We start from the raw sequence: 19,686 nt of genomic DNA, 5'->3' as shown, positions 1-19,686 counted from the left end.
TGCCGTGCCCAGGGTGCGCTCGGCGATCCCGGCTCCCCTCAGTGTCGGCGGGCGGTGGTGGAGTCGCGGTGTTTAGGGTGTTTAGGGTGTTTAAGGAGAGCCTGGCGCTCGGTGCCGTGCCCGGAGTGCGCCCGGCGATGCCGGCTCCCCTCACTGTCAGCGGGCGGTGGTGGAGTCGCGGTGTTTAAGGTGTTTAATGCTCACACGGCGGTGCCGTGCCCGGAGCGCGCCCGGCGATCCCGGCTCCCCTCAATGTCGGCGGGCGGTGGTGGAGTCGCGGTGTTTAAGGTGTTTAGGGTGTTTAAGGAGAGCCTGGCGCTCGGTGCGGTGCCCGGAGTGCGCCCGCCGATCCCGGCTCCCCTCACTGTCAGCGGGCGGTGGTGGAGTGGCGGTGTTTAAGGTGTTTAAGGTGTTTAAGGCTCACACGGCGGTGCCGTGCCCGGAGTGCGCCCGCCGATCCCGGCTCCCCTCAATGTCAGCGGGCGGTGGTGGAGTCGCGGTGTTTAAGGTGTTTAGGGTGTTTAAGGCTCACACGGCGGTGCCGTACCCCGCGCGCGCCCGCCGATCCCGGCTCCCCTCAGTGTCGGCGGGCGGTGGTGGAGTGGCGGTGTTTAAGGTGTTTAAGGTGTTTAAGGAGAGCCTGGCGCTCGGTGCCGTGCCCGGAGCGCGCCCGCCGATCCCGGCTCCCCTCAGTGTCGGCGGGCGGTGGTGGAGTCGCGGTGTTTAAGGTGTTTAAGGTGTTTAATGCTCACACGGCGGTGCCGTACCCCGCGCGCGCCCGCCGATCCCGGCTCCCCTCACTGTCGGCGGGCGGCTGGGGGCGCTGCGCATGCGCGCCGGGCTCCCGCTGCGGCGCCTCGGCCGTGCGCCGCGCGCCCCCTGGCGGTGCGGCGTGAGGGCGCGGGGCCGCCATGGTGGCGCGGGCGCTGTGGGCGCTGCTGGCGGCGCTGCGGGCGGGCTGGTGCCTCCTGCCGCAGAGCGGGTACCTGCACCCCGACGAGTTCTTCCAGGCGCCCGAGGTCATGGCAGGTAAGGCGCGCACCCGGCGCCGGGCGCCCCGCGCGGGCTCGAGGGGACGCGAAGCGGCGCGGCCGCGGGCGCCGTGTCCCCCGTCGGCGGGCAGGCGGCGTTCCCGGGGGCTCCGCTCTGCCACACGGCGGGTCCCGCAAGCCGGGCAGCAGGGGAGCCGCAGGGCCGGCCGGGTGGGTGGGTTCCTGCTCTGGGCTGCCCACAGCCAGTGGCGCCTGGAGCCGCATTGCTGTGACAGGCTTCTCGGTGCTTTGTAAAAATGAATGGGACGCTCCTAAGAATACCAAGGTTGACGCCAGTTTCAAAAGTTTAGGAGCTGCTCTGTATTGTGATACCTCTTATACCAAGTAGTATCCCTAATGCCGAATTACTTAATAAAATATATTATCTGTGTATGTATTTTTCTCTTCCTTTGTAGGGGATATCTTAAACCTACAGGTCTATTATCCATGGGAGTTCCTTTCCAGCTCTCCTTGCAGAACAGTTGTTTTCCCATTAATGACATCAGGAGTTACGTACTGGGTGATCAAGTCTTTGCAGCAGTTGGACATATGTTCAAGTTGCATCAACAGCTACACTCTCCTTGTATCTCCTCGCCTGCTCTTTACAATCTTTTCTTTCATACTCGACTATAGTGTTTATCAGTTGGCTCCTTTTTGGGGAGCAGATCCGTGGAAAGCGCTGATACTTCTTGCTGGATCGTATGTCACGCTGGTGTTTTATACAAGAACGTTTACCAACACACTTGAAGGACTTCTCTTTGCTCTTCTCATGCTACTAGTTTCTTCGAGGAAGTCCAGTGGCAGCTCAGCAGAGCCTACAAGTAGCTCCCTCATTGGTGTCATAACAACTGCTGGGTTTTTCAACAGGCCAACCTTTCTGGCATTTGCTCTAATGCCCCTGCTTTACTGGGCTGGTTTAATTGTTGACTCTCAAAAGAGCATTAAAACTCTCGTAAACCACTTTTTGAAGTTTATCCTCTGTGCATGTTTTACTGCTTCTGTTTTCATAACTGCAGACACCTTCTATTTTACCTCCGTGAGCTTAGACAACATCTACAGCACTAACAAGAGCAGCCTAATTGATACAATAGTTCAACTACATGACAAAATGGTAGTAACTCCCTTCAATTTTCTCAGCTATAATCTTAATCCTCATAATCTTGCCCTGCATGGAACTCACCCACGAGTCACACATTTTACGGTCAATGGAGTAATGCTCTTTGGGATCTTACATATTCTGGCCATCAGTGCGGGCTTTAAAATGCTAAAGAAATATGTCCATCAGTTAACGCTGGTCAGATGGTGTTATCGTGGGCCACCTGGGCCGGTGCATTCCGAGGGCAGTCCAACACTGCTGCTGTTTTATTTTGTTCCTTTGGCATTTCTCTCCCTGTTCAGTCACCAGGAGCCTCGGTTTCTCATCCCTCTCATCCTGCCATTGGTCCTGTTCAGTGCATCACCAAACAGAGCTGTGGAATGGAAACTTCTCATTGTTCTGTTCAACCTTTTGGGGGCACTTCTGTTTGGTTGCTTACACCAGGGAGGGCTCATTCCCTCTTTGTTCCACTTGGAGCAGCTCATCCATTCTCCAGCGTCCTCGAGCCATCCACGCCACTACACTCTGCTCTTTGCCCACACCTACATGCCTCCAAGGTCTCTGCTCAATATCAAGAAGACAGACATGCATGTGGAAGTCATTGACATGGCTGGGGCTGGTGAAGAAACCCTCTGCCAGACAGTAGAGCAGCGAGCAAACAATTTTACCTGCAGTGACTGTCACGTCTTTATTATAATCCCTGGTACAGTCACAGCCACAATTACAAAATGTGGTGTCTCATTCAAGAACGAGACTTTGATATTTCCTCACTTATCAATGGAGGACCCACCACAAATACCTGTCCTATCCAGTGGAAATTGGAGGAGTCAGTTAGGACTTTACATCCTGGAGCTAAACAGAGATCATCAGAGCCTTTAGATTTTAGGAGAACACAGTTATGATCTTTTACTTCATTTGGGTGCTGTCTGATGGTGGTGTGAGACCTTCCTCTTTCATACACCCCTCCCTTTCAGCACCAGCAGCGGCACTGGGAGCTCTCCTACATCTCTTTATTCCCATTCCTCATGTTTTTAAGGTAGCCAGTTCTGGATAGAACCTGCTTAAAATTTGACTTACTCAGTCCTGTGGTGTTTCATATGAACTTTTGTAATTCTCCTGATGAGAGAGGATAAAATCAGAGCCCACCAAAATGGTGATTGAAGCTTAGCTGTTTCCATGTGAGATTTATTTTTGAAAGCTCTTATAAGCTCTAACAGGGTTTGGGGACTGTGGGGTGTCTACTGATAACAGGCATTAATTCAGTTGCTGGAGAGAGGTTACAGGGTTAGACAAAAGCTGGTCTGACTCAGTAATCTTTTATTTTACGTTCTTAAAAATTCATTAAACCAGCCTGCTGTCACAGTACTGTACCTTGGGAGGGTCTGTCTTGAAAAATTCCCGGCACTGATCTGGGAGAATCTGATTTAGAACATGGAGGACGCTTCAGCCTAAGTAGGCTAAATCCTAAAATCCAAGCTTTGGCTGTTTAGCCTTCCCTGACACAGTTCCATCCCCGTGAACACGCTGGCCGCGTACCGCCCCGGGCAGCTCGGGAGGGCAGCGCTATGACGGCGCGAAGCGTGCGCGGAGATCCGCGGCGGCAGCTCGGCCGTTCCTTCCCTTGCGCGCTCCTGCCGCTGCCCTGTCACGACTGTCACCCCGGCAGAGCGCGCCGCAGGTCCTGCGGGAGCTGGATCGACGAGCTGCGCAGACAGAACGCGGCTCACTGGGAGGGATTTCATCCTTCGTGCCGCTGGACCAGAAGCGTCTCTGAACGGGCTCAGCACCGGGTCAGAGATCCTCCGGCCGTGCCGCCGTGGATGGAAGGCAGCCTCGAGGGAGGAGCTGCATCCCCTGCACCCTGTGCACTAACTGCTCCCCATTTAATCAGCTCAGTGGGAATGACAGCTCTATCCCGGCTTTCCGCTGGAGAGCAGTCTCTTTTTAACTGGACGCCAACAACTGGCCTTCAGCTGACAGTGATGTACGTGCTCAATAGCACAGCATGAGCTACCATCTTTGGTTTTGCCCATGTGAACTTCTGGATCCAGAACAACCTGACTTGGCACATGCATTGTAGATCAAGCCTCTCTCTCTGAAACAAATCTGACACTTGAATTATTTCTGCTCACAAAGGTGGTAATGCTTTTGGCAGTTCTTCACCCACACAACCTTACGTAAGGTCTTGAGAGCCAGGTTTTCAACAGAGACAGGAATAATGCAGGCTGATGCCAGGCTCTAAGGAGAATCTAGGAAAAATGAATGTGTGAATGATTTGCCTAACACCTAGATGTTTAGGGAATATAGCTCTTGTTCTCTTGTAAACCATTTTGTCTTGTGTTCCCTGTATGTACATCCCACATCCTTCATTCCTCACTGCTGGCCTGCCTGTAAATCAAAGCTGTGTGTTTGGAGGGAGGCAGGGGGAGAGGTGCCCGTGTGTTTGTACTGCTGACTCACAAAATAGTGTAACTAGTTGCGAAAGCATCGTCACAGCAAATGTATTTTCCAAGTTAATTTTCTTTTTGCTGTCTTACACTGGGACGACACAACCACGTGCCACAGCTGGTACTCCATGTCCTGCTTCCCATTTTCAGCTTTCTTAAACAACTTAAATCTTCAACGTTATTTTCATAAAACTTATGAATTCTAGCAGTCTGAGTGTGGTAGATCTTGAAACTCTTGGGGAATCTAACGGAGCACCATTCCCATGGGATGATGACATCTCTACCACTGCACAGTAACCTGCAGAGAGCCAGCAAGAGACTGGACTGCAGCTACAGTCTGTACCTGGACTATAAACACCAGCTCAGATTAACAATATACTGCTTTTGGCTTGCCAGCCAGACCTTTGAGTTTTCACTGTAGATGCAGTTCCTCCATCCATGCACACCCGTCTTTGCTGCTGGAGATTTAATTTTACCACCAATGCAGGAAACTGTATCTCAGACCAAGTACAAGGTTCTTCTCACCTGTGATGATAACAAGGAATGGAAATGACCCTTCCCAGTTCACTGAGCCTCTACTCAGCTGGATCAAACAGTGAAACATGCTCTGAAGGAAGGTTAACTGTCATAGATGTCATCAGATACAGCATCTTAAGCAAACCTGCCCAATGCATTACACATGATGGATGCATCCTTCTCCACTGTGTATCTGTATTTACATTGATATAGGGGGTTCATTTTTGGTCATTTTATTCCCCTGTAAACCCTTCTTGCTACAATGGACTTGAGCTGTGCTTTTAGGAATGTTACTGAATCCCTTTTACCTTCCTGTAACACGTCCATTATCCCGTCTATCACCATCAACACCTAAAACCCTTTTTGTAACAAAACTGTATCAAATGTAGAGTATAACTCCTGTATACACAGACATTACATTGTTACAGGTACTCCCATGAGAATTGTGGTTTTATTTCAAGTTTCTTATCAAGCACTTAAAGTGACAATCTTCACAGCATTGTGGGTGATTATAAAGAGAGTTCGCCTGTTCCTGAGAACCGTGGAACGCGTATACTGTCTTTGAAATGGAAATCCACGAAAGGGACGAGAAGCAGCTTCCCGTGGTCATGCTTTCCCGAGGAGTCGCTCCAGGCCCCGCGATGTGGAACGCCCCGTCCAGTCCGCAGCTCGGCATCCACAGCCGGGCACCGCCGGGGCCCGGAGCGGCTGCCGGGGCCCCTCACCCGCCGGTTCCAACGCGCTCTTGTGTGCTCGGCGCAGGGAAGCGACGGTGGGTCCCGTCTCCTCCCCGGCGCTGTCTCGATGCCTCCCTCTCGACGAGGCGATCACGGCGCCGATCCGGGGCGGCCGCCGCGGCCCGGCCCGCGCGGCCACGGCCACCCCCGCGCGCGGGCGCCGTCCTTGAGCTCGGCGAGGAAGGCGTCGCGCAGGCGAAGCAGGCGCGGGGCCAGGTGGCGCTGGCCGCGGGTGAGGGCGGTGGCGGTGACCCGGGCGGCGGCGCGGATGGGCCGCGACTCCGAGAGCCGCTGCACGAGCCGCGGGCTGGACAGCAGCAGCAGCAGCGCCCGCAGCAGCGCCATGGCCGCCGCTCTCGCGAGACCGGGTGCCCGACCGCCCTCACGGGCGGGGCTCCCGCGGCTCTCGCGAGAGGTGGCGCGCAGCCCCCCTCGCCATTGGCTGCGCGCGCGGCGGCGGCGGGGTGCGTGCGAGGGGCGCGGGAAGGCGGCGGCGGGCGCGGCCGGGCCGTGCCGGTCTGTCCGGTGTCCGTCTGTCCGGTGTCGGCCTGTCCGGTGCGGGTCTGTCCGGTGTCCGTCTGTCCGGTGTCCGTCTGTCCGGTGTCGGTCTGTCCGGTGTCGGTCTGTCCGGTGTCGGTCTGTCCGGTGTCGGTCTGTCCGGTGTCCGTCTGTCCGGTGCGGGTCTGTCCTGGGCCGGTCTGTCCGGTGCCGGTCTGTCCGGTGCCGGTCTGTCCGGTGTCGGTCTGTCCGGTGCGAGTCTGTCCGGTGCCGGTCTGTCCGGTGTCCGTCTGTCCGGTGTCGGTCTGTCCTGGGCCGGTCTGTCCGGTGTCGGTCTGTCCGGTGTCCGTCTGTCCGGTGTCGGTCTGTCCGCTGCGGGGCCGGGCTGGCCTCGGCCGGGCCGGGCAGCGCCGCCATGACCTCCGGCGGGACCCTGAGCATCCTACGCAGCGACTCCTACGCCGAACTCAGCCAGTACCGGGACCAGCATTTCCGGGTGAGCCGCGGCCGGGGGCGGGCGCCGCGCGGTCCCGCTGGGCCGGGCCGGACCGGGCCGTGAGGTAACGCGGTGTCCTTGCGGCCCAGGGGACGCGGTACGACCAGGAGCGGCTGCTGAGGAAGAGCTGCACGCTGTACGTGGGGAACCTCTCCTTCTACACCACGGAGGAGCAGATCCACGAGCTCTTCGGCAAAAGTGGCGACATCAAGAAGGTCATCATGGGGCTGGACAAAGTGAAGAAAACCGCCTGCGGCTTCTGCTTCGTGGAGTATCCTTGTGCTGGGCAGGAGCGGTCCGGGTGCGGGTGAGCTGCTCTGCGCTGCAGGCTCTGAGTCATCGGGGAGTTCTCCGAGGATAGAATTAATCGTTTGCTAAAGCGTCTGTGGCAAACCCTGGCGAGAGAGCAATGCTTGTCTCACGGTTGGATTGAATGATCTTACAGGTCTTTTCCAACCATGATTCTGTGATTCGAGCATACACTGCATGTCGAGCGGGGTTAGCAGCTTGCTTTCACTTTGATGCTTTAACCCAGACATCTCTTAGGTAATTGACCTCTGCAGTAAATTCGTATTCTCCACGCTGAGGTAAAAAGGTCTTTCTTTTCCTACCAACATACGTGTAAAGTTTCTGTTGGCATTTTTCATCCCTATCATGTGACTTCATTATCTTGCATGTTTCTGAGGATCATTCTGTTACTGGTTCCAGTGAACTCACCAGAATGGTGGAAGTTTGCAGCATGAAAAGAGCATGCCTGAGGCTTCCCTTCTGAGCTGAACAGCTTTGTTCTAGTAAATGCCGGCATGATTGACAAACTTAATCCAATATATGTGTTTTTAATGCTGGAATTGCTGCATGTCCCTCCCTTACACTTGCAATTTTCTTAGCTGGTGCAGCTTCATAAAAGTGATTCAAGCAAAACCTTGGTTTTGTAGCCCATTTGATGTTGTTCTTTTTTCCATGTGATGAAAACAGAAGTCGACTTTTTCATTAACCTATTCCTAAGGTATTATGCAAGAGGAGATGCTGAAAATGCAATGCGATACATCAATGGGACCAGGCTTGATGACAGGATCATAAGGACAGACTGGGATGCAGGATTTAAGGAGGGTAGGCAGTATGGCCGTGGAAGATCAGGGGGGCAGGTAGGTTGTTGTACAGCCTGGGGTTTTAAGGGAATGGTGACTTTGCCAAACTTCTTGGTTTTGAATGAACACAGAACAATTTCAGAAACAGCAGCTTAGGAGTCATTGTTTAGGATAACACTGGAAGATATCTGATCAATGGCAGTATAATCCACGAGGAATAAATAACTCTTTCATAAATTTCAGTAAAAGTACTTGCAGAAACAACTCTTGGCTGCCTGGGGAGATAATGCTTTTCAGTAAGCCCAGTAAATGTAAGGGGCTGTCAGGAACACATAGGGCAGCAGTTGGCTTACCCCAAGTGGAACAGGTTGCAGTGGCTCATAGTGCCAAATCCCAAGGCTGGCCATTCTTGCCTGGGCTGTGTTGATTAGAGGGTCCCCAGACATGATGAAAGAGGAAGTTGGTTTATGCTGTTCTGAGCTTCTGCATGAAGCCTCTTCACCTTCTCTTAGGTCAGTCAGCTCCATGTAGCCACTTATGTGTTGTGATATCAGTATGGCTGTATTCTAATGGTGTAACAATTTTTGAGAAAATGTTTTTCCTTGTCTTTTCCGGACTTCCCTTTTTCCCTCCTTCCTTAGGTCCGAGATGAATATCGGCAGGACTATGATGCTGGACGAGGTGGCTATGGCAAAACTGTTCAGTGCCAGTGACTCCTCAGCTTCACAAGAGAACCAAATCTGCGTTGTAAAATGACCCCAGGCACAAAATAGGTCTGTTGCACACAATTCACAGAAACTCCTATCCGCATTCCTGTGAGCACATCCAATGTTCAATACCTCTTCTGTTTTAATACCAGCATCCAAAGCATTGCAGAGGACCTGGTGGCAAGGCTTTAAGCATTAGAATGCTGAGGCTTTGGTCTCGAAATGCTGCTATAACTTCTGAAAGAAGCAAAGATGTAACATTATGGTGCTTTTTTTTTTTTTTTTTTTTTCCTCTGGCAAAACTTGATTATTGAATTGGATTTTGTTTACATTGGTATCACAGGGTGGAGAGCAGTGTTAAAGGATGATTGGTGGATGTTTCACAGATAAAAGCAAAAGGCAAAGAGGCTGAAAAGGAAGTGGAATTTCTAGGGAAATTTTTCAATTTCTAGAGAAGACTTTTAAGTTGCAGATTTTATGAGGTCACTGGATTAGCAACCTTTTTCACTGGTGCTGTTCCTCAAACATTTACATGAACAGCCATAATACAACAAGCCAGACTGAGTTCAGGAATCATGAAGTGAGAGGCAGCAGAGCAGAGAGCAGGAAACAGACCTCTGCTGTCTTGTGCAAAGTCTAATTGTGATTGCCTGACAGAGAGCACCAAATACAAGAATTACGGTAAAATTATTTCGCAGTTTGAGCATTTTGCCCCATCTGGTAGCTCTCTACAGCCTTAATATTTGAGGGCAGTGTCTTCCCTGTGCCTGTAAGGGTTGCATGAAGCCAAATTACCCCCAAAATGGGATGTTTGAGGAACTGGGTTTATAATGACAAAGTTTCTTCTCAAAATAGGTTTTCTATTTGAGAAACTTGATTTTGGACAACTTAAAAATGGAAACAGAAGAGTTTTGGGAGGAGCCTTACTTTCTACTGAGCATGTAATAAGAATGGTAAAAGAATTTCAGGATTGCATAGCTTGTTGTGTTTTGGTTTTTCTCTTTCCATGCTGGATCCTATTCGTACTTGTTGGTGTGTTAGAATTTTGATGTATTGCAGACATAGGTTTAAAAATGTGATCCCAAGATCAATGAAATTGACCTGCTGAAACAAAATAGTTAAAAAAAACCCACTAAAACTGTTACAGGGAGTTGGAATTTCTTCATGTAAATTCTGAGTTCCATGTAAATGGCAATTCCTAATGTTTTGTGTAAATACCTTGTTGTCCATGACTCCTTATAAACTTTCAAAGGTGTAAGAGTTGTTCTTTACTCACTAAAAGTATTGTAGGAAATTTTAAAAGCGTTTCTTGCGTACAGTTAATCACAACTGTTTGTGTAAATTGGAAGAAAAGTGAGATGGAACAACTCTTTACTTAGGAAGTGTGGGTTTAAGGTTTTTTGGCATGTAGAGTAAAATCTAGACTGTTGGGATCACTTGGTGCTGGTCTGCAAATAAGCTTTGAACAAAGTTACCTTGTCCAATATTGTACATTTGATGACGAGTTTACAGCCTGCAATCTGCTCACTGCTGAAGTTTATTTTTCATTGTATCAATTTTGTATTAAAAGTATGTCACCAAAAACTCTAAAGTCACTTTTAAATAAAACTGCAACATCCAAATGGTTTGTTACTTTTTTTTTTTGAACAGAATTGCCTTCACTGAGGTAATGTTATTCTCCAAGGTTATTTTAGCTTCCACCTGAAGGCCATTTGGGTTCTTTACAGAAAAAAAAAGAATAGGAAGCCTGTAGTGGTTTGAAAGCAAAACAAGTGAGAGACTCCAGGTCAGAAATACAATTTAATAGGAAGAAAGGGAAAAAAAGTGAAATAAAATAAATGCAATAATACGAAAGGCCACTGACAGAGTCAGAATACAACCTGAGCAAGGTGATGGAAGCAGTGATCCCATAGGTCTGGTCCTCTGGGAATCCAGTGGGTAAAGGCTGCTTGTACTGCCCCAAATCCCAGCTTATATCCGAGTGAGAATGCTTGGCTCCTCCCCCTGGGCGGAGCATCTCACAGTGGGATGATGAGTCCTGCAGTGGGTCCTTGACGGCCCATTAACCAGAGAGAGCTCCTGGAGGGAGTTACCTGTCAGTCATGCAGCAAGGCACTGACGGGCCATTGACAGAGGGCACTCCAGAGGGAGGGGGCTGGGAAAACACTGCCCCACCTGGATTCAACAGCTCATGAAGATGGTGATAAAATGACCAAAAACCTGGTTTTCAACAAAGAGAAGTCTGTAGACAATTTCTCAGAGTAGAGGCAAATGGAGGTCAGGGTTTGTGGGTTTGTGGGCCATGACTGTTCCTCTGTTTAGCAACAGCTTAGTTACCTTTTCCCCTGGATATTGCGATATGCAGTGCCTGTGGTAATTTCTCTCCCTGCTCCCAGGAACCTCTTTGGATCTTGCCAAAGCACACCCATGATACTGGAGGAGGGCTTGGCTCCGTTCATGCTTCGCAATCTCACATAAATTGTAGTTGGTGTAACTGTGCCAGCAAATCTTCTTGGGCCAAGATTCTCTTCTTCAGTTTCTAGCAGGTTATAAATTAAAGTTCTGTATTGCACACAAAGTAAATGTCTGCAGGTTGACAAGAGGTTAGGCAGGGCTTAAAATGCCTGGTTTGTGTGTCTGGAGTCACAGTAGTCCTTCAGGGACTTTGCAGTCTTAAATGTCTGTTGCTTCTGAGTATCCCTGTGGGAAAGTGCCCTTTAAAAAATACTTCAATCTTTCAAAAGAAATTTTTTTATCTGATTCATAGGGTGCTGGTGCTGTGTATGACAAGCCTGTGGTGGGTGAGGTGCTTGGTGTCCTCAGTCCTGGTGCTGACAGGGCTGTCTTTGCTAACTCTAAAGTGTTTCCCAGCACAGTAACAGGTGAGAGGAGGGAAGACACACAAGTAACTGCAGTAATCTCAGTGTGCATGACCTGAGTGAAATATGCACTTACTTTTTTTTTTCACATCTGAAGGACAAATATGAGTTATTCCTGGTGTAAGATTTTGTTGCTTTGAGGGTGCTACAGCAAATGCTTTTGAAAACCTTTCCCTGACTGTTCAGTAAGACTTGCAGTCTTGCTTGAATATTCCTTCTAGAAGCTTTCTCTTTGTCCTCCAGTGCTCATCTCTGAGTATATAAAACCTGTTTGTATTTCATTCTGTTATCCTCCAACCAAGTCTAGGCAAAGCCAGTTGTTTCTGTCCTGACAGGAAGAACTGCCACTGTTTCAGAAGCTGTATGAGGGGCTGAGTCAGGATTTCAGAAACCAAGTTGTATAGAGAGAAAGTGAAATACCTTCCATCAAAAAGCACTGTGAATTAAGGTTTACTCAGTTAACATCCTTCTTGTGTACCTTGATGAGGGTGTTTGTGTAAATAAGACTATACATTAAATAATTTTGTTGGGTTTAATGTATTTAATTAGAGCTATCTCTGATTTCCTTTTCAAGATGGGCCAACTATTCTTCTGGGACTGATGTGTTAGCAACAGAATAGTATTGAACCACAATTTTTGTTTTTTTCAGGTAAAATTAAAAGGCATCTTTTCTCAAAACATAATTTGAAAACAAATGGGAAATAAGATTTGCTATTTAGCTGTTTATCCAGTTGCATGCAACATGAATATCAGAATAAATAAATCTAATTGAGTCAGCTTGTCCTGGTGTTTCTGGATAATGAAGCTTTTCCATTCTCTACCAATCTCTTCCTGGAAGCAACAAAGTGCAAAGAAAATTCCAATTTTCTAGTTAGAATAGGTAAGAATATGCTAAATGTTAATAATACATACTTATTATTACAGTTGTACATCTGTAGCTCACTTCAAACTGCATTAGATTGTTTCAGTATTTTTACTTTAATACTCCTATTATTTTATGCTTTGTCTTTATGGGGAATTTTTCTGTTTTGAAAATCGTTGCTACTCTGTTCAAATTGATTGATTGTAAGTTGGTGCTTTTTGTTTCGTGTTTGATTTTTTGCAATATCATTGTTTCACATCTTGAATTGCTTTTTTGAAGACAAAAGCCCTGTCAGCTGGTCCTGCTGCCACAAGATGTCGTTTGAAGCCATGTCTGGCTGCAGGATGAGTGGGGGCTGCCAGGATTCTCAGCTGAGGAGCTGTTGTGGAAGGAATGATGTGTTCTGAAAGCAGCTCATTTCACTGTGCAGCTAAGGCAGCCAATCACCTGCGTTTCTTGAAGAAACTCTTGCATCTTAGAATTCTGCTTGAAACAAAAGTATCTGGTGACTGATTCTATGGTCTTCTACATGGCCTGATGCAGTGGGGTTAGGAGTGCCTTAAGGTTGTTGATTTGTTGGGTACCTCACAACACCAAGCACTGTTGAACTGAAAGATTGTCCAGGCTGGCAAAGGACTGGCTTGTGGTTTGGGTTTTGTAGGTTTTCCCCCTCTGGGAATTTACTCCAGTAAGAGGAGGAATATGTTTCCATGAACTGGAGAGATTAAATCTGCACTTTTGCTTCTGCTTTAAATTCCCAGCTGAACTTGCTCTTTCGAATCTACATATTAATGTGAAAAAGCCTTCAAGCAGCAATCTTACAAAGTTCCATCTTGCACGATGCCAAGAGCAGGTCTGTGCTGGTGTCTGAGTTTGCCAGGGAGAGATTCAGCAGGGATTTTTTTACAATACTCAGATCTCTCACAGTAACTCTGCAAGTCGTGGTGGATGTTTTGATGAATTGTGCTGTAGGTTGCAGTCCTGCAGGGACTTAGTTTTATCTCCCATGGAGTTCAGTGAGATCTGTGTACACAGTGCTAAAGTACTGAATGTGTTTTAATTAACTTTGTCTACTTATTTCTCCATAAACTAAACATGTAACATGCTGGCATGCCAGGAGAATTCTTGAAAGGCCTTTGGGAGCACCACTGATTCCTGAGTTGTATCTCAATGAGGGTTAGGGAAGCTGAGCAAAACAGTGTCACAAAAAGTAATGGGAGCATTTTGAAAGGGGTTCCAAAAGTTCCTCAGGATAATTGTCCATAATCACGTGCAGAATTTTTCTCAGAATCCAAGGCCATGATGGCCAGCAAATATTACTTGGTTTACAGAGTTTGACAGGAAAGGCATTGCTTCAGAAGAGTGCAGAAACCTGGAAGGATATGAAAAGTGAGGGAAGATTCCAGCTAATTTGTCAGTAATTCAGGTTCTAGACACAAAATGATCATCAAGGCAAAATTAAACATTTAAAGAGGCCCAGAAGCCTGAATAAATATGTGGTGTCCATCAACGGTCCTTGGATACAGTGTCGATTCTGTGTTTAATCATAAATTTCCCCTAAAGATGTTTAATTGAACTTAAACAGGCGTGAGAATGACTCATTCCCTGTTAGAAAACAAATCACTTCGATGTCTGTGGAGCAGTGGTGCTGTTCCTCGTGCCCTGTGAATTGTCCTCCTGGCTGGGCCGAGTGCTGGGCAGACTGGAGCTCTCCCTAAGCAGTGGCACAACACCCTCCTCGGTGACAATATGGGACTGAGAATGAAAGAATGAGCCAGGGCCCCAACTTCAGATAAATCTGAAGGCAATTAACGATTCCCACACACAGAATTGTGCCTGAGAGGGGAGAAAACATGTGAAGCTGGATACTGCAAATACCAAAGCTTTCAGGTGCTCAGGGCTGTGGTGGACCCTGACAGTGGAGTTGGCTGGGCAGCACTGTGAGAACTGGTTTGCACTGGAGGCTTACAGATATGTCCATATGAAGTTTAGTCTGGACTGCACTTGATGTGAGAGTACCGAAATCTGTATTTCAGGTTTTCAATATTTTACATTTAAATAGATTTTAAGTGGATGTGTTAGTGCACATAAAATGCAGAACTGCCTCTCAAGAATTGCTTTTTTGTTATTAGACGGGAGTTTATACTGGGCTATGCAATTTAACAAGGAGGTTCTCCTCTCTTAGCTGCATATCATTACAGTCCTAGGAAATGATAATTTGTGATTTCTAAGTACACGATACCTGAACAAAGTCAAGTGTAAGTATAGTGCAATAGAGCTTTCTTAAAAGCAAGTTTTAATTTATTTTTGAAATTCTAAGGTGTAATCGATTCTTTAGTTTAGAAAGCATATAATAAAAATGCATTTTGTGATAACATTTTAAAATAATTCATTATTTTTAAACCTTTTTTATTGCCCAATATGTTGTTGCCAGAACTTCTATCAGTGTAATTTACAGTAGAGATGTGAGGGACTGAAACTGCAGAGGAATAGTAGTGACAAAAGCTAGAGGTAAAGCATCAATTTCTATTCATCCTTCCTTTTAAATGGAGGAAAGGTGTTCTACATTTGTAAGGATTACATTGTTGCTTTTCAGACTTGATTCAAAGACGAGTATTGAAAGAAGGAAGGTGCAAAACGTTGTTATGTCATTAGGAATCCTAGTTCCTCCATTCAAATAGGAAATGTTCTATTTATGATTCTTAAAGAAAGCCCTCAGGTCATGAACAGTATTTCCATTTGTTAAGAAAAATGTCAGAATAGTTTCCTGAAAGCCTGTACAAAATGAATGTTCCTTTTGAACTCTTTATTCATTCAATTTCTGGGCATATTTAAAAATCATTGAAGAATTAATAAAAGCTATGTGTAAAATTGCATAAAACCCCTGCTGTGAAATTCCAGTGTTTTTTAGACTATTCACAGCTTAGTTTTTGAGTAAAATAACTGTTGATTTCAGTGGGCCTGAACTTGTTAGTTGAATATACCACAAGGAGGACCCACATTTCCTTTGATTCTCTTTAAGATGTGTGAAGAATTAATTCAGAGGCCTTCATTGGCATTACTGTGAAAAGGCCAGGGAAGAGAATGAGGGAGAGAATTTTTGCTGTCATATATGGGAACAATTTTTTTAAGAGAAAAGGATCTCAGTCTCTAGATTTGAGTGACATTAGAATATTTTTGCTAAGTATGCTGAGCACTTGAACTTCTGAAACTTCACATATCTGAGGTTATTTTCTTTATAAAGAAAACACATCCTATGAACAGGGACATAAATTTAGAAGTGAAAAGCTTTTAGCATCTACTGCTGTATTTGCAGTTCCATAATTTGATATGTTGCATCTTTGCAATGGGGAAAAAGGAACCATGTTGATGAGTGCTGATGCAATGTACATGTCAGCAATGACATCCTCGCTGCACTGCATAACAACACATTTGAGTTCTGTTTGCCATTTATAAAATTCACTAGCATCTCTTGATTTTTATGGAAGGCTGATTAGGTTCTGAGCTAACTCTGGTGGGAACTGGTAGGAACAGAGATGCTCTGGGCTGTATCCCTTCTGGACATGAATTGGTGGGTCACTGTGATATGGAGCTGTACTCAGTGACTTGACTCATGTTCACTCATGTCAGCAACTGCAACACAGGGATCTGTGGGAATATCAGCCGTTATTCCCAAACTTTTATCCTTTCCCTGTCCCACCCCCTTTATGCCCTGACGTATCAATGTATTAAAAAGAAACCTGAATATTTGATTTTCCCCCATGAAACCAGGAAATTACAAGTTGATTTTGTTTTAAAGCAGAGTGATTCATACTTTCCTTGAAGAATTCCAGTTAGGCATCTTAAGTCTTCTGCTAAATGCTGAAAGAAAAGATTTTTGTGCTTGCCAAATGTTGAATTCCCTATTTCCTTATTTCTTGGCTAAGCTGATATTCACTTACCGATAGCAAATTTTCTGTTTTCTGTGGTTGCAAAGTTTACCACAAGTAGCCTGGCATCCTTCCTGTAAAGGACAGGGACCCAGTCCCATTCTCAGAAGCATTTGGCTGCTTCCTCTCCTCCTGTAGTAAATGCTGTATACAACTGTAATGCAGCTGTTCTGAGTGCAGCAGGGAACACAGAGACAACCTGCTTCAATGCACAGCCCACATCTGTGCTTGGAAGAATTCAAAGTGACAGGAAGCATGCTGAGGCCATATGTCGGCAGAGCAGAGTTCAGAGCAGGCTGCACTGTAAGCACAGGTTTAATTTCTAGCACAGTTTTTGAGGCAGTTGTGTCTGGACCATTAGGAGCAAAAGTTGCCTTCTCTGAATTACCATTATGTGTCAGCAGTTGCTTGACAACTTTGAGCCAACTTGTAAATACCTTCCCCAGAAGCTCATGTTTAACTCTGGCACAACTGTTGGGACTTAAATGCATTTCATTAATTTTTATGTGTGAGTTACCTTTTAATGTGTTAAAGAATCAATGATTTTCAAGTGTTGCCTTTGTTAAGGGCCTTTGCAGCTGTGATCTGTACTGAGGGGACATTCCTCTGTGAGTGGTCTGGTATCTCCAATATCTTTCCTGGGAGAGCTGGCAGAAGGACAGGACATTGTCTCTAAAGCCCTTTATCAGGTCTTAATCCCTTTTGAGTTTGGGAACACTGAAATGAATTGGCTGTTTGAATGCATTTGATTAACAATAGCTTAGTATGAGAAAGACAGAAACTTTTTGATGTGATTCTTAATCAAGAATGTTCCCTTTCTATTTATCTGATTAAAGGAGCAGTATAAATCAAACAGAAAAAGCCGTGATTGTTCATCTCAGTCCTTGGTTGACCTGTATCAGACAGACATTAACAGGGTAGCACACAGCAGGTTGCCCAGGGCCTTGTCCAGCCAAGTTCTGAACAACATCTCCAAGGAGGGAGACTCAACAACATTTCTGGCCAACTTGTTCTGGTTTTTGGACATCTGTGATAAAAAGGCATTTTTTTGTGTTCACATGGTGTTTCATGTGCTTTAATTTGAGAATAGGTTATCAGTTTTGCATGTGAAATTTCCATGTTTTTTGAAAGTGATGCTAGAGTTTGAAGCAATGTGACTTGATGAACTTCTGCTTCCTCTCCATGTTTTCTTTCAGTGTCCTTGCACTAGTGGCTTACCTGCTACATGCACAATGTCCTTCCCTGCTTAAAATTCTCACATATATTCTTTGGCTTATGTTCCAAGCTGCATGGATGATAATACCACGTTTGATTGCTCTTCTCTGCATCTGTATAATTTGATCAACAGTGCTAGTGAGTGCCTTCTGGGGAGAATTTTATTGATAAAGCCAGATTTATCTGCTGAAAATGAGGAAAGCATAAGGTGACCTAATGGGAAGCTAAGGCCAAAATATGAACTTCTGGGGAGAAGGCACAGGAACGCTGCAGATCACTGCCTTGCTGTGACTTGATTTGTGAATGTCAGAGCCATCAAATATGTACTATATTCTGCCTCAGAGTCACACATTTAAATTAACTGGGATAATGCTAATATTGTTGGAACTGCTGGGTGCTGTGACCTGGCCCTAACTAGCTGTGAGTTTGCTTCCCTGCAGTCTGACACAGTGCCTGCCTGGTGCTGGACAATAGAATCATAGAATGGCATCAGTGAATCATTAAGGTTGAAAAAGATCTCCAAGTTCATCAAGCTGATGGAATTTTCCAACTGCACAAAGTACTGAGTGCTGAGTATCAAGAATTCACATTGCAGTTGGTGTAAAATCTGTGACATCTTCCCAAATAACCTAGTTACAGTCAGAATAGTCCCTAGACAGTTGTTAATACTTAGTTAAAACTAGCAAAATATTTTATATTCTGAGAAATTTATTTTCCTGCCCTTTGTGACATGTTTGGCTCTGGCCAGTATGTTCTGTTCACATCCTGTGCTATTTTTAGTAACGCTGATTATCCTTCCCCCTACTTCTTTTGCACAACAGAATGATGCGTCTTTTTTATTGGTACGTGTTACTTTCACACTGTACTTTCACACGTGGGTTCAGTTTCACCAGTGATCAAAACCAGGTGGATCAGTCATGTATGAGGAATAGTTTAATCTGAGTGCTGCTGGGCTAATTGGACTGGGCTAGTGGATGTGTGCCTTTCTTTCTCTTGTACATGCAAATGAAAGTGTAATTTTAAATTGGACCCTGTCTTCCTGTTTCCTTCCACTGAAAAGGGATAAAAAGGCAGAGCATGTAGTTTTTGACAAGTGTTGAATCTGATAGTTTTCTTCAAAGAACCATTTTCTGTAAAATGCATTTCTGGGGCTGCGTTGAGTGGATTGGCTCAAGACCTGCCAGAGATGGGTTTAATTCCAGGACCATCAATGGACAGTGGAAGTCTCTGTTCAGAGCTTCCGGCAGTGGCAGGGAGATCAGCCAGGTTCTGTGTTGACATAAGGTTTTTCCCTATCATGGTGCAGAGTGTGTCCCATATTAGCCAAGCTCCAAACAGTATTAATAGACGCCAAACACATTTTCTGCAGCTCTGTGGGAAAGATGTTGAGTGGCAATTTATCACTTTTACTCACTCTGACCCAATCAGACCCACATTACCTGTACAGAAAATTGATTGGGAGGGGATAATTCTCTACAGCTTTTCATGAAAGAAACAGTTACTCATTTATCACCAGACTTAGTCTTTATGGCTGTTTATAATTCTTCTGCTCATGGCAGTAGGAACATGTGGGGCCCCAGGAAGTACCAGGACTCTGTGAACACTTTGGGAAATGCTACTGTAGTGAGCATGAGATCCTTAAATACAGGGTAGCATGACTTATATCAAGTTTTGGCCACTAATAGTAATTATAATTTTCATAACTGAGTCCAGATTGGACTAGCAGTGACTGCAGATCCAAATTATTTTTCAGTGATGGGACAGATCCAGGCTGGTTTTGAGAAAATTCACAAGAGCACATCACAGCTAATATAATTTAAAAGTATGTGATGTGAGCTTTTCCTTGCTACTGTTGTCATTGAGGCAATGAATGTTTAGGTGACAGACAGACAGATCTATGTGGATCGCCTAGTTGTTTAATTGTGCTTAACATTCAGGCTCTGTAAACTCTAATGCTCAGCCCATCTCCTATGTTTAAAGATAATTTTAATCAATAAGGTGACCTTAATCAATAAGGTTGATTAATCTTGTGCTCCTTCTTTTTCAATCCCCCAACTATATCAGTTGCCTTAATAAAAATGTTTTGTTTCTCTTGAATTTCTAAAATTTCTCTTGAAAAACTTGTAGGTCTAGTGACCTGTAATAGATTAAGGATATGACAAAGAACATTAGATATAGAGAAATA

At 45.9% G+C, this 19,686-nt stretch overlaps 3 protein-coding genes across 4 annotated transcripts; 2 read left to right on the top strand and 1 right to left on the bottom strand.

The window, feature by feature from the left end:
• The first annotated feature begins 911 nt into the window (after positions 1-911).
• Positions 912-3,596, top strand: PIGZ (phosphatidylinositol glycan anchor biosynthesis class Z). Its single transcript, XM_066326380.1, has 2 exons — positions 912-1,029; positions 1,448-3,596. Exons 1-2 carry the CDS (start codon positions 912-914, stop codon positions 3,004-3,006), a joined length of 1,677 nt encoding a protein of 558 aa, XP_066182477.1. The 3' UTR covers positions 3,007-3,596.
• A 1,926-nt stretch (positions 3,597-5,522) lies between these two features.
• Positions 5,523-6,182, bottom strand: NCBP2AS2 (NCBP2 antisense 2 (head to head)). Its single transcript, XM_066326377.1, has one exon. The coding sequence runs from the start codon at positions 6,170-6,172 to the stop codon at positions 5,918-5,920; it is 255 nt and encodes an 84-aa protein (XP_066182474.1). The 5' UTR covers positions 6,173-6,182; the 3' UTR covers positions 5,523-5,917.
• Positions 6,183-6,645: 463 nt separating this feature from the next.
• NCBP2 (nuclear cap binding protein subunit 2) lies at positions 6,646-10,238 on the top strand. Of its 2 annotated transcripts, XM_066326376.1 has the most exons (4): positions 6,650-6,821; positions 6,911-7,092; positions 7,828-7,966; positions 8,551-10,238. In XM_066326376.1, the coding sequence occupies exons 1-4, from the start codon at positions 6,741-6,743 to the stop codon at positions 8,620-8,622; spliced, it is 474 nt and encodes a 157-aa protein (XP_066182473.1). In that variant the 5' UTR covers positions 6,650-6,740; the 3' UTR covers positions 8,623-10,238. The 2 variants fall into 2 exon arrangements, with proteins under 2 accessions (XP_066182471.1, XP_066182473.1); XM_066326374.1 differs by having other exon boundaries at positions 6,646-6,821; positions 7,828-10,238.
• The last annotated feature ends 9,448 nt before the right edge of the window (positions 10,239-19,686 follow it).

This window comes from Sylvia atricapilla, chromosome 10, assembly GCF_009819655.1.
Source record: "Sylvia atricapilla isolate bSylAtr1 chromosome 10, bSylAtr1.pri, whole genome shotgun sequence".
NCBI lineage: Eukaryota > Metazoa > Chordata > Aves > Passeriformes > Sylviidae > Sylvia > Sylvia atricapilla.
The sequence above is the reverse complement of the archived record's forward strand: the minus strand, read 5'-3'. Positions and strand labels throughout refer to the sequence as shown.